General features: G+C 39.2%; 1 protein-coding gene and 1 pseudogene across 4 annotated transcripts; both read left to right on the top strand.

Annotated features, from left to right (window-relative positions):
• The first annotated feature begins 654 nt into the window (after positions 1-654).
• Positions 655-6,556, top strand: LOC115684292 (uncharacterized; annotated as a pseudogene).
• Positions 6,557-9,954: 3,398 nt separating this feature from the next.
• LOC115666068 (protein NTM1-like 9) lies at positions 9,955-11,686 on the top strand. 4 transcript variants are annotated; one of them, XM_030587859.2, is made up of 5 exons: positions 9,955-10,081; positions 10,158-10,355; positions 10,485-10,771; positions 10,984-11,124; positions 11,230-11,686. In XM_030587859.2, the coding sequence occupies exons 2-5, from the start codon at positions 10,193-10,195 to the stop codon at positions 11,491-11,493; spliced, it is 855 nt and encodes a 284-aa protein (XP_030443719.2). In that variant the 5' UTR covers positions 9,955-10,081; positions 10,158-10,192; the 3' UTR covers positions 11,494-11,686. The 4 variants fall into 4 exon arrangements, with proteins under 4 accessions (XP_030443719.2, XP_056159379.1, XP_056159377.1 ...); XM_056303403.1 differs by having other exon boundaries at positions 10,011-10,118; XM_056303404.1 differs by having other exon boundaries at positions 9,979-10,355; positions 10,984-11,043.
• The last annotated feature ends 2,312 nt before the right edge of the window (positions 11,687-13,998 follow it).

Here is a 13,998-nt window from a genome sequence, read left to right on the forward strand (position 1 = left end):
TTGCACATTTTTTATACGAAAAGTGCACCAGAAAGAAGGTAGAAAGAACCAGTTCTCAAATTCCCTGCGATCAAATAGATAATGTATATTGTCAGTTCGAGGTTTAGAGGAAGGTAATTATAATTATGCTCAGTCATAAACCGGCATGTTTTTCAACTGATAAATACCACTTGGACGTGGTATAGTTGGCATCGGCACTCAAAGAACCCTGTACAGTGTAGCCCTCTTTTTTTTTTTTTTGGTAAAAATATGGTGCGTTATTCATTTGTTTGATGTTCATTTAGGACTTCCATTGGCAGAAACTGATTGTGAGCTCAATTTGAATTAGGTATGTCTAGATAAAAGGGAAAAGTTTCCTGTTGTAGTTGGTGATACATTCCGGGCATATCCCCCAAGAACGATCCTGAGATTTCGTAGACATGTATTTGTTTTTTATTGGACTGTGAATGCATTCAGATGGCTCTAAAGACATGGTTTCTCATATAATTACATCAGTTATACTTTGTAAATAAGAAGGAAATAAATAACAATGGCTTTCTATGTAATGCAGAAAATACGGCAAGAAAGTTTTAGTGAACACTGACATTTTAGAGTGATATGAGAATCTTTAATAGTCCTTGAGTGATAGGATGGGATCCACCAGCACCACAAGAAGCAGACAAAGAAAAAGGACCAAAAGTTATGCAACTTCTCAAAGAAGGGAAAGACTTCAATGAAGACCCCCAAGTGCAAGGTCTTGAAGCTCTTTTTTTTTGCGTCGACAAATTGAGGTGAGTTTGCTTGTGTGAGAGTGAAGTAACAGAATTAGAAGAAGATGGCAACTGTGATCATCCCAGAGAATCTGCCGGTTGGATACAGATTTCACCCAACCGACGAGGAATTGGTCGATCATTACTTGAAGCTGAAAGTGCTCGGATTCATAGACAACATCTGCATCATTCCCGAGGTCGATATCTGCAAGTGGGAGCCTTGGGAATTAGCACAAAGATTTAAGGGTAAAGAACAAGATGTTACTATCATCTTTCCTGTCTTTTTAGGCGAGTTATGGCATTGTAACGGATACCTTATAATTATAAATGTGGCATCATGCTATCCTAAAGTTCTACGGCAATTGCAGTAAGATAGTGTATGCATCAGTGAATATTTTGCGGAATGTACCGCTGGAATCAGAGTTTAACGGTATATAATGGTGAAGTGTCACTTTATAAGATATGTATCTTTCATCTGTAGGAAAAGAAAGGGATAAGTTCTTCATTAACTATATTTGAATTGAACTTGACAGAGCAATCAATCATTCCTTCTGATGACAAAGTTCAAGAGTGGTGGTTCTTCTGTCCACAAATGCAACGAATTCAAAGATTGACTCGCTTGGGATATTGGAAGAAGACTGGTGTTGATAGGACTATCAAGGCTAGAGAGAAGAACAGAGCAATTGGTACTAAGAAAACATTGGTCTTTCATGAAGGTCGGAGCTCTAAGGGCATCAAGACCAACTGGGTCGTCCACGAATATCATATACTGACCGACAATCTGGATGAACTGTTTCCACACTATGTACGCAATCTGTCCCTCATTTATTTCTTCTCGTTTACTACGTTCATTGAGTATTGTAATAATCTGCAGAATCATCCAATTCAAAAGTTTTGACTAGCCAAAAGCAATGATACTGTTCTTCCTCATTTTCCACTACAGAAGTTTGTAATGGAGTAGGATCCTGGAATTTAAGTAGGATAGGATCAAGTCTTGTGGACTCAGATAACATGGTTGTTTGACAGCTGACCAAGAATTATGTCCTCTGTCGCTTAAAGCACAAAGGAGATGAGAAGTCCGATATTTCAACCATACAATCTAAGGATGGAGCCATTAGCTTGATTGACATGGATTCACACCCTCATCAACCTGAACACGATAACTCATATTCCAGAGTGAGAATAAAAAAATGTTCTGTTAATGGACATAATTTGTGAAGCATGTTCAATATTAACCTTTTTTCTTTTCCAAAGCAGCCTAGGATTTGGGCAGTGGGAAACTCACCAATTAGCTTGGTTGACTTGGGTTCAGACCTTCATCAACCTGAACACGAGAACTCATTAGTGGAAGTGAGAATGAAAAATGTTCTGTTCATGGACATAATTTTTTAAACATGTTCATAATTAACCTTTTTACTTTTGAAAACAGCGAAGGATTCAGGCAGTGGGAAACTCACCAATTGGCTTGGTTGACTTGGATTCAGACCTTCATCAACCTAAACAGAACTCATTTCCGGAAGTGAGAACGAAAAAACGTTCTGTTCAGGGACATAATTTGTGAAACATGTTTGTAACTAATCTTCTTTCTTTTGAAAACAGCAATGGATTCAGGCAGTGGGAAACTCACCGTCTAGCTTGGTTGACTTGCATTCAGAATTTCATCAACCTCAACACAAAAACTCATTTTTAGTAGTGAGAAAGAAAAAAAATGTTCTGTTCATGGACATAATTTATGAAGCATGTTCATAACTAACCTTTTTACTTTTGATAACAGCCTTCGTATCAGGCAGGGGTAAACTCAGCGACAGAGCCCTCATTTCATCAATGGATTCAGGCAGTGGGAAACTCACCATCTAGCACGGTTGACTTGCATCCAGAATTTCATCAACCTCAACACAAAAACTCATTTTTGGTAGTGAGAAAAGAAAAAAATGTTTTGTTCATGGACATAATTTATGAATCATGTTCATAACTAACCTTTTTACTTTTGATAACAGCCTTCGTATAAGGCAGGCGTAAACTCAGCGACAGAGCCCTCATTTCATCAATGGATTCAGGCAGTGGGAAACTCACCGTCTAGCACGGTTGACTTGCATTCAGAATTTCATCAACCTCAACACAAAAACTCATTTTTGGTAGTGAGAAAGAAAAAAAATGTTCTGTTCATGAACATAATTTATGAAGCATGTTCATAACTAACCTTTTTACTCTTGATAACAGCCTTCGTATCAGGCAGGGGTAAACTCAGCGACAGAGCCCTCATTTCAGCAGGACAACCGAGTTCACTTCATTTCATCATTCTTCCCGCAGGCTTCTTTCCAATCAGAAAAAGTCGAATACCGACCCTATTCCAACGAGCCTATAAATATCAGAAGTCCATCTTTTGCAGACTTCTCGTTGGACAATAGAGTTGCTTTTATTGATGAATCCGACCAGTTGCAATTTGACTACTTTGACAGAGATCACATGCAAACACAGGTCAAAATTCTTTTCGTGAAGTTTCAGTTGGTTATATTGCTTGTTTACCTTTACTATCTTTAGGAGAAGAACTGATTTAGAAAAGAGAAATCTCAGGGAAGTTTTTCTTGTGTTATTAAGGTTGTGTTTGTTTTGGGGAAATTTTTATGGTAAAGGAAAATGCTTTCCGGAAAATTCTTTTCCAGGAAAATGTTTTCCCATTTTCAGGTTAGGGAATTCATTTTCTTATCTTTAAGCATGAATATTTTCTTTGACTGATCATTTTCAGCAAATCAAACGAGTGAAACTCCAGAAAACTAATTCGTGGAAAACTCTTTCACTCAAACAAACACACCCTAAATTTCAATTAGAGATGTACTAGAATGGCAAACATTCTACCAAAGAACATTGCAAGTGATGCAGCTGTTACGCATCAAAAAAGATCACCTTAGAGAAGTGAAGCAGAACATATCAACATATGATACAGCTTCCAGACACATTTAAAATGAAACCTTGGATGTTCGTCATCAGCTTAACTGTTTAAGATTATGCCTCAGCCATTTATCTTTCTTCAATATGTTTCATCTCCTGCATTGTAGTATGGCCCAACGAGTAGCTCAGATGATGAACTTGCTGTTCTCATGAAGAGTCGGCGAACACAAACAATCGAATCACTCCATGGTGTAGTTCCACTAGATGAAAAGAAAGGCTTCATTGAGAATAAGTTCAATGGGTTACATATCTCCTCCCCAAAACATATGGAGCCTCCAAAAAAGCCTGATATTGCAAGAACTTACAGCACTGATGAAGAATCAAGGGTCGAAAAGGTTGAGAAGCTGGAACTTGCAGCTAGAAATATCAAACCAGAATGTGTAACTCTGGATGAATTAGAAGCCAAAGCAAAGGTGAAGCAAGCTCCTAAATTCACTCGTAATGTATAATTATTAATTTCAAGTTAGGATTGTTTGCATTGAGTTTGATGGTTAAGTTAATAGCAAGGATTCCGTATTCTCAGCGAAATTCAAAAGAAAAGACTAGGACAATTCCGAGTTTCAAGAGTCTCCAGTTGATTTAATTAATTACTTCTGTATAAGCTTATAAGATATAGTGGTTTACAAACATTGGCAGGTAGGAGAAAGCAGAGAGCACAGTGCTGCATCAAAATCACCCCAGAACAATGACAACAAAGGAATTGAAAAAGCCATAGAATTCAATGCCTAATTTGAGAGGAACAATCACCCACTGCACAAAGATTTCCATGGTTCCTCCACTGGTAGGTCTTGCAAAATGTGCTTATTGGGATTTGCTTGTTGATGCCATGAAATAACGAACAAGATCATGCAAAGAAGTAGAAAATCATAATGTAATATAGCTTCCAGACAATTTAGAAATGAAACTGCTAATGTTTGTCATGAGACTAGGATCATGCCTTAGTCAGCTCCTCTGATTCAATTGATCTCAAGCAATATGTTGGTTGCAGTATGGCCAAACATCTAGCTCGCAGAATGAAAATGCTATGGTGGAGACTTGGCAAACACAAACAATTGAACTAGCCCATGGACGTGTAGATGTTCCTCCAGAGGAAAAGAAAAACTTTGATGGGAATGAGTCCAACAGCTCGAGTGTCTTGCCCCCAAAACGTATGGATCCTCTGGAAAAGCCTGCAACTGTAAGAATTTATAGCAAAGATGAAAAGACGAGATTCTTAGAGGTGAGAGAAGCATGTTGTTTGTTTCTTCATTTTCTGTCGCTTCCTTGTAACATAAACCAAAGTAGCATGATATATCAAAGAAGGTCATTACAGAGAAGTGAAAAGTTAAAAATGTCGCAGACTCCACGCACTTTTAAAATGAAAGCTCCCGTGTGTCAGGAGATTGAGCTTACACTACACCTCAGTTATTTCCTCTGATTCAGTTGATCTTGTTCATGCAATGTCTTGTTTCAGTCGCATAAGAAGCATGTTGTAGCAGGGAATCTGCGAAATGGAACTGTTGAACGACTCAATGGAGTTGTTCATCTGGAGAAAAAGAAAGGCCTTGTCGAGAATAAGTCCAACAGCTTATACATCTCCACGAAAGATATGGAGCTTTCAGAAAGGCATGCGGGTGTAAGAATTTACCGCAAAGATGAACCTCTGAGATTTGAAGAGCTTAGAAAGCAAGATCTGGCAGCCAGAAACATCAAACCTGAATATGTACCTTTGGATGAATCAGCAGCCAAAGCAAAGGTGAAAGAAGCTTCTAAATTAACCCCTCGTGTCTAAGTATTAATTTTTTGACTAGTGCTTTTGTGGATTACTTGGATCGTTTGAGGTAATAGCGCCAATTTCGTATTTTAGGACAAGGCGAGAGAAAAGACTAGCAGAATGCAATGACTACTTGACCGCTTTCGACATTCCAGTCTTTTTTTTTCTCTCAGAAGTTTAAGCTGCCGTAAATGATTAACCACCAACAGCTCAAAGATTTTCACTATTCCTCCACTTGTTATTCTTGTGAAAAAGCGAATGGCTCACTTATTCCCTCTTTTATAATCGATCCCATGCATTGTATTCCTGCAGCATGACCAAGATTCTAGGTTGCATAAGGAACATGCTCTCGATGGTGTTGTTCATCTGGAGGGAAAGAAGGGCTTTTCCGAGGATGAGTTCAACGGACGGCGGATCGTCTCGGCAAAACAGATGGAGCATCTGAAAAAGGCTGTGAATGCAGAAATTTATGGCAAACACGAAGAACCAAGGTTAGAAAGGTCAAGAATCCGGAATTTTCAGCCAGAGAGATCAAACCAGAAGGTCATTCTTTGGTTGAATCAACAGCCAGATCAAAGGTAAAACCCTCGAGTACTTTTAGAGTCTCGAATTGATTAATTGATCCAATATGCTCATTGTTCACAACGATTGAAATGGTCAAACAGGAGAAAGCAACGAGCACAGTGAGGAGACTGAACCAGCCAGAGAGCAGTCAATTTCGGCAATAAAATTGGCTGGATCAACAACCAACAGCACGGAGATTTTCGCAATTCTCTCAATCGTTAATGTCACTAACATGCTTGTATTTCTGATTTTCAGTGCTATTTCTCTGAATATGAGGTTATGATGCAAGGGTCCAGTTTAATTTGTGTATGTAGTACCACTTGTAGCTTGTCTTCATTTGGATAGCCATGCCTTGTACTTCATTGTCATCTGTAATGGAATGGAAACTCTTGCTAAAAGCTCTCACCCGTTTCGCAAGTGAAAAACTGAACTGAGACGATTCTTCTGACAGTGTTCTCCATCCTGTACACCTCCGTCATTGCATTTGCATTTGAAGCTTTATCATTTGCAAGTGGAAATGTGCTGAAGCATTTTTACCTTATTCTTCATTTATGATTGAGGATGAATTCGGCATCTCAGCTATGCGCACCAATTGCAGATCAACCGCATTTATTAAGTCCCTGCACAAGCTGAAGCGCTAACACTTCTTCTTGTTGCATCTATGCTAAGATTGTTTTAGCCCTCCTGATTGGCGATGTTAGTAAACTGTCGCGTCGTTCAGTAAAATTAGTGAAGCGGAAATGAAATTTTGTTAGGTTGAGGCATGTGCCAGGAAGAGAATTAGCAATTCGAACGCACACGGTTTAATAGGAAATTCTTGTCTCGGCCCATTCCCCACCATGGATCAGATGAATGTCAGCCACCGAAGTGGTGGGTCCACGAGGACCCATATCCATGGAACGGTTATAGTTGCGTGTTCAATGATCGAACCAGATCCGTCGAATGTTAGGTCGACAACGTGCTGTAAGAGCTAGTAAACGTTGGGATGAGCAGCAAGCTTCGATATCTCATCCTGGGGATACTTCTCGAGAGGGGGCCTAAGGTCCAATCCCTAATCTAGAGAAGTTATGGGACAACTAGCTATATTAAATATCTTATTCCTCTCATCACTTGCACCTTAATATCAAAGATCTAAACTTGAGATCAATCACGGTTAGAATGCATGTGTGGATTGTGTTAGAGAAGTCCCATATCAGAAAAGTCTCACATCAGAGAAATGATGTGATGTGAAGCTTATATCCTAATTGGTTTATGACAGATTGGCTTAAGCTTTTTAGGGAAGGTGTGTTGACGGGTTCGGACTTGAGCTCCCTCTTGATGTTCTCCCTGGGTGCAGGTATCGACCTTTTGCTCCGTGCCTCGACAAATGATATGAGAGTATATGGTTAATTGGGTCCCGCTCCCAACAAATAAGCACCGTGAGAGTACAATATTTGTGAGTGACGTCGTGCTTGGCAGTGGATTGGATTGAAAATAGTCCGATTCATATTGACCCATTTAACCCATCTTGACCCATATTTATGTGGTGCAAATCTAACGATTCAAACCCGACTCAACCCCACCCGTATTGCTAAAAGACTTTAATATTAAATCCAATTTAGAAAAACTTGTTTTTAGTAAGTTTTTAAAAATATATATTGATAAAATACAGTGGATAATTTTTATAATATAAAAAAATCTATTTTTTTCTTTTTTTTCTTTTTCTTTCTTTCTTTTCCTTTTTTCTTATACGTCCGGCGACCGACAACCGGCACTCCTTTTAATAATTTTTATTTTTATTTTTAAAAAAATCATTTAATTATTTTTATTTTCTTTTTTCTTTTCTTCTTTTCTTTTTCCTTCTTCATCGACTGGCCATAGGCATTGGACGAGCTCGCTAGAGGTCGGCGAAGCTCGAGCTCATCCGAAGTCGACGAGGCCTCAGCCTTGCCCGATCGGCAAGCTTGAGCTCACCCAAGGCTAGCGAGCTCGAGGCTCACCAGATTTGCGAGGCTCGAGGCAGGCTTGAGGCCAGCAAGCTCATCCTACGCTTATAGCTGGCCACCGGCTAAGGAAGAAGAAAAAGAAAAAATAAGAAAAGAAAAAATTATTTAAAAAATCAAAAAATTAAAAGAATTAAAAATGACATGTTTATGATTCACATAAGCTTCTTTTTAAAACTAAAGTCAACTCATTTAAGCTTATCTTTAAAACTAAAGCCAACCCATTTATGACTCATTTAAGATCCATCAAGTTAATAAGTAAACTATTTATGACCCACTTAAGCTTTTGTTCAAAACTAAATCCAACCCATTTATGACCCATAAAATTAAATATGAGTTAAAATATGGATTCTTAACCCATTTTGCCACTTCTAACGGTAGGTCTTTCTTTGTGAATTACATCCATGAAGTTGATGTGTTGAAGCCGATTAAATCATGTGTTAAAATATGTGTAATCATTCTTGAGCTTAAGAGATTATTTCACAAGGAATAGGGGGTTAAACACCGAGTGGGTTATTGGATGTGATTGGAGCTAGGAAACACCAAGAGTGTTTGAGTGATTTGAGTACGATTGTAATCTCCGTTGTATCGCTTGATTTCCTCGTTGACGTAGGTCACTACTACCAGATCACGTGAATCTGGTGTCCAATTTATTTTTTTATTTTGTTTATTTTATTATCCGATCTCTTGCTTCCGCAACAATTACCTTAATAATGGGTCACATCCTTTTACTTAAGACATCAAATACCAAATAGATGGAAAACATGAATTCCAAAAAGATGGCTATACATTCTTACATGTGGAATTTGTAGAATTGCCATCATTAAATCGAAAATAAAGTTCGAGGGTGATATTAGGCATTAATAGAAAGATCAAGCCCGTCATGTCATTTCCCCAAATTTCAAACCTTTCGTAGAAGTTATATCTTTTGAAGAATATATGGTGCTTTAGAATCGTACCAACGCAAATCTTTTTTTGCCCTTTAGCTATCACCGTTACCCAGTGTACACATGTCATAAGAAGTACTAAAGTCTAGTTGACTGGAACCCACTCGCAACTCCTTATCATCATTGGCATGTTGCATGAGATTCTAGAGTATTCTTCACAGCGAAACACTTCCAAGTTTCAACTTCACATCCTGATGTGGTTATTCACTACTATAGGAGTTGATATACAAAGTATGTAGCTGGTGATATGCCATGTGTCTTGCAAAGCATTCTCGTACCTGCATATTCCAATAATAAGTGAGCCATATTTAATCATTTAATATAAGTTGTCCCTCTTTCTTTTTGTTATAATTGTTGACACCTAAATTTTTACTAATAAATTTTTACAATTTACTGGTTTGGTCCATTCTTTAGACATTTGATCTAGGGACTATGACATTTTAGATCTCAAGCTCAACTTCAAAGAATGACGAGTGACTAAATCCACGTTAGACCCATAATCCAATTTTATTAATATTCGTTGAAGGGTTAATATTACTAAATATCTCAAATTGATATATCCATGCCACAATTACACAAAACTAATTTTCATTTCACAAAATATACCAAACTGATACACTCGTGCCACATTTATCTTAAATTAATTTTTTTTGTCACAAAAATTTCAAACCAAAATACTCATGCCACAATTACTCCAAACAAATTTTCATATTACAGAAAATCTCAAATCACCAAAATTAGGGATTTTCCAATAGAAGATTTTGGTGATTTAGGATTTTTTGTGATGAAAATTATTTGGGGGTAAGTTTGGCACAGATGTACCAGTTTGAGATTTTTTGTAAAATAAAATTAGTTTGAGAGGGATGTGGGATGAATGTAATAATTTGAGTTTTTTTTTTTTGTGGTATTACCCATTTTTCAGAATTGTACCCACAAAGTTATTACAGGTGGTGGAGGAATCCCGGGCGTCTGTCGTCAGCAAAAGCGTGTCTTGAGCTTGAAGGGGGATCCACTGAACAGTACAATGCCTTCTGAGACAAGGGTGAAGAAAAGTGGTTGCTTTTGTGCTATAAAGTCGACCCACTTGAATGGAATTTGGAGTCACACTCTCAAGTCCCAAGCAAAGCAGAGCAAACAGTAAACTGCGTTTCCTCTGTTTTTTTCCCCTGCCCTTGTAAGTTGTCTACCCTCATCTTCTCTTGTTCTATGCCAGGTTGAGGTTGAGACTGACAGGCATCATCAAATTGAATGGCGACATGGCCGGTGGGACTCAGATTTCGACCAACCGAGGACGAACTCGTCGATCATCACCTTAGAGGGAAGCTCAAGGGAAAAATAGAACCATGTTGCCTCATCCCAGAGCTATACATCTACAAGTGTGAGCCGCCAGATTTGTTCAATTCATACAATAGTAAGAGCATAGCGTGGTGCTAGTCCTTTGAGTCTTCTCTATTTTTCCATTTTCCCATGTTTTTGTGCTATTTACTTGTTGCCTGAGAGATTGTACTCGATGAATTCATTAACTGTTCTTTGTTTGTAGAAAAATCGGCAATACCATCAGATGGACGGGAGTGCTTCTTCTTCAGTCCTTGCGGGGACAATATTCCGAATAATCGTCGTTCTAATAATAGGATGACAGAATTTGGATATTGGAAAGATACATGTAAGAAACGCGTCATACGATCCCTGGACACTGGCAAGCAGATAGGGATCAGGAAGAATTTGGTTTTCTATGAAGGTCGACAACCAAAAGGCCGCAAGACCGATGTGGTCATGCATGAATATCACCTAAACTCAAGTGTCTCTGACAGTAAAATCTCTGGCCCGGTACTCGATTTTTCCTCTTCTAATCCCTCTAATTGAGCATCTTTAAGGTGTTTACCAGTGCAGGTAAGGTTGAATATGGTTTAGAATATCTAGAATAGCTTAACTTTAATCGGCGATCCGCCATCCATCCTATGCATAGAATTTTTCATGTGTATATGGTTATGATGGTCTCTGTTTGTAGAACTCTGATCCGCATCCTTTCATCTTTGCAGATGGCCTTTGTTCTCTGTCACATATTCGACAGGAAACGTAAGAAAGCGAGGTCAGCAAAAGTGAGTACTTCGGATAGTCTAAGCACCGTTAGTACTTCTCAAGTCTCTGGAAATGGACTAGCCCACGAAAGTAGTGCACAGGTAACCAAAAGTTGCTGTGGTTGACATAAAGAATATGATCTACCGATATGTTTAGCTAACCTAAAGCTTTTAAATGTTCTTTTCCCCCCACTTTTATCCCTCCAGGCATCTGAGGAAGTTACAATCGAAACCGAAAATGAGAATGAGATATCGATTTCCAGTATGCCAGACTGTAATGTTCCTGTTATTCCTCAGCAGGCGCAGATGCACGAAGAGCAAAGCTTGCTTCATAATGGTCATCCATTTATAGATGGGCATATTGATGAATTTTATGATGAGCCATATTCTCTGAGCAACAATATTGAAATCTTGGATCTCTGGAATGTCCCTACGGACGGATTAGTATGCCAAAGTATCTTTCATATATAGACATTTGATGGCCTTACTAGTACCTAATTACCATGTTGTTGACATAGAAGGGATAGGAGGTGGGTGTACTGTAAAAACTGTACTTGTGTGACTAGAGATTGTGAGTGTGTATGGTACAAACTATATCGTGCTGCTTATAACCATCAGGTTGCGAAAGATTAGATAATTCAGTATATGCTTTGTGTTGGTTCCAGTGTGAGTGAAGGAAAACCATTGTGTAGCCTTACTATGCACTGCAAGCACAGGAGGAAGTTATATCAGTCAAATGACTGGTTGTATTACCTTGTGTTTTCTGGCTAATGAGTTGATGATCCAAGACTCATCCAATTTTAGATGCACCCCCTCCATCTAAACTGCCTGCCAACCCAAAAGTACTAGACAGGACATAGCCTCCACTTTCCACTCTTGCTGAAAATTTTCACCGATCTCGTAAGCAAAATGCCAAACCGTGACGATTCTTCTGACAGTGTTCAATCTTATGCACCTCCATCATTGCATTTGAAGCTTTATCATATGCAAATCGAAATGTGTCGAAGCATTTTTTTTTATTACACTTCACTTATGGTTGAGGATGAATTCTGCATCTCAGCTGTGCACACCAATTGCTGATCAAATTGTACCTAAGCAATTGTCTACACCCTGAACAAGCTGAAGCGCTACCACTTCTCCCACGGCACACCCTCGTTCACCACCGTCTTTCTTCTTTGTAAACACTGTATACGCACTACCACCACCGCGCCATTGCCACATACTCACATGCCATCATCACCATGTTCTTCATTATCCGCAACCCCCGTTGATCATGAATAAAAGAAACAAATTGCTGCCACCATAGGATTTTCCTTTTTCGCAGCCACTCCCATTGTTTTGAGTGCCATCATCGTCTGCCACAGTCCACCAGCCATGGCGCCGCCACCACTGACCATCGCTTGGAACCATTAAGAATCCATAGCCACCACCGACCATTATGCCAAAGGCAGTGAACCTTCTCCATGACCTGAAACTAATCTTTGTTTCGCCTCAGACATCGGTGAAAGTGTTAGGCTTCACTGTGCACAACAAAAAGGAAGGAGGAAGAAGGGGAAAAAAAGAGGATAGAAGAAAATGGAAATGCAAAATTGTGAGCTGGACCACAAAAAGTGAGTAAATATTCAAGCCCAAACAAGATTTCTAAGCCCACCATCAGCGTAAAAGTGTTAGGGGTAAACACCGGTCCAATTCAACCTAAAAACCAAACCAAATCGGCCTGGACTGATCGATTTCCAAGGAAAACTAGTTCAGTTCCCAGTTTCGTGAACCTAGTGTTGGTTGCAATATAACAACACCCAAGATTTCCATAGCTAGAATCTAGAACACAGTAATAGAGTAAAATGAATTTGTGTACCTATTTGGAATCCATCGTTCTCAATGCGGAACAGCGACGATTCCCAACGCAAGTCTTTTCCTTTATTACCTTCTGTATCACTGGCTCAATGAGACTGCCTCTCACAGTTGGTGTTTGCCCCTTCTGTGAGACAATGTGTGCGTTAAGACTAGAGAAGGCACTTGAGTACTATTTATAGAGTTTTAAGCCACGCCCTCTCATCATCGGCGCCTTACTCGGCCCACACTAGCCAGTCTCATATTAGACTATTTAAGAAACCTTGTATCACACATTATTAGACCAAGCCCGTAAAACAGTTAATTACAATATCAATTAATGTAGCCCACATCATAAAAACTCGTACACCAAGAACTAGTGTAGGATGTTCCTGGTTCTAATGCCGGAATTGGTTTTACCTAGAAACCAGTTCCACTCATTTGGTTCCCAAGTTGAACTGAGACCGAACTAGTTTGGAACCGGTTCACCCGAGGTTATGGATGAATGTTGTAATCGAGTTCTAATTTGGAGACGGCTAGTGGATCCTTGGTAGACTTAGTTTGTTATAAAGCTTGAGAAGTGATTTAGTTTAGTGGCTCAAGAGCTCAGTCTTTGATCAAGCCATGTTGCTTGCTCTTTGTATTCTTCAGAATTAGATCAAGTAATCGTAGGTGGATCACCTAGTTCAAGCTTTGTTTAGTTAATTTTCCAACTTCAGGTGTTGCTGTGTCCTAGTGTTCGTAGTTCTCTTGCGGTTTAGTGATGTTGCTGCTAGGGGTGTCAATTCCCCAAACCAGCCTGAACCGAATCAATCTGAAAATTTCAGGTATTTTTGGGTTGGGTCTCATTCTGGTTCAGGTAATAAGAAAAAGTTTTGGCATCTTGACGGTTTGTTAAAGTTTGGTTCATATATCCGAACCGAACCGAAACACATCGAACACTAAAATGAAACCTCCTCTGCCACAATCCCACTCACCATCACATGATCTGAGAGAGAGATGGTGTGGAGTGCGATGATGTTCGGAGCTCTGCTGGGGCTGGGCATGCAGATCTACTTCGATGCCCTCTACAAACTCCCTTACATGCGCTGCATGTTAACTCCAATTGCTCTTTCCCCCACTTTTGTACCCTAATTTTTCACGATT

This window comes from Syzygium oleosum, unplaced genomic scaffold (genome assembly GCF_021117445.2).
Source record: "Syzygium oleosum isolate NSW1041296 unplaced genomic scaffold, Sole_v2.1 Sole_v2.27, whole genome shotgun sequence".
Classification (NCBI taxonomy): Eukaryota; Viridiplantae; Streptophyta; class Magnoliopsida; order Myrtales; family Myrtaceae; genus Syzygium; species Syzygium oleosum.

What these genes read in the sequence shown, in the direction of transcription:
- LOC115666068 (XM_030587859.2), top strand. Translation starts at nt 10,193, where the DNA reads ATGGCGACATGGCCGGTGGGACTCAGATTTCGACCAACCGAGGACGAA. An exon ending in TTTGTTCAATTCATACAATA is followed by an intron (nt 10,356 to 10,484) that starts GTAAGAGCATAG and finishes CTTTGTTTGTAG; the next exon opens with AAAAATCGGCAATACCATCA. An exon ending in CCCACGAAAGTAGTGCACAG is followed by an intron (nt 11,125 to 11,229) that starts GTAACCAAAAGT and finishes TTATCCCTCCAG; the next exon opens with GCATCTGAGGAAGTTACAAT.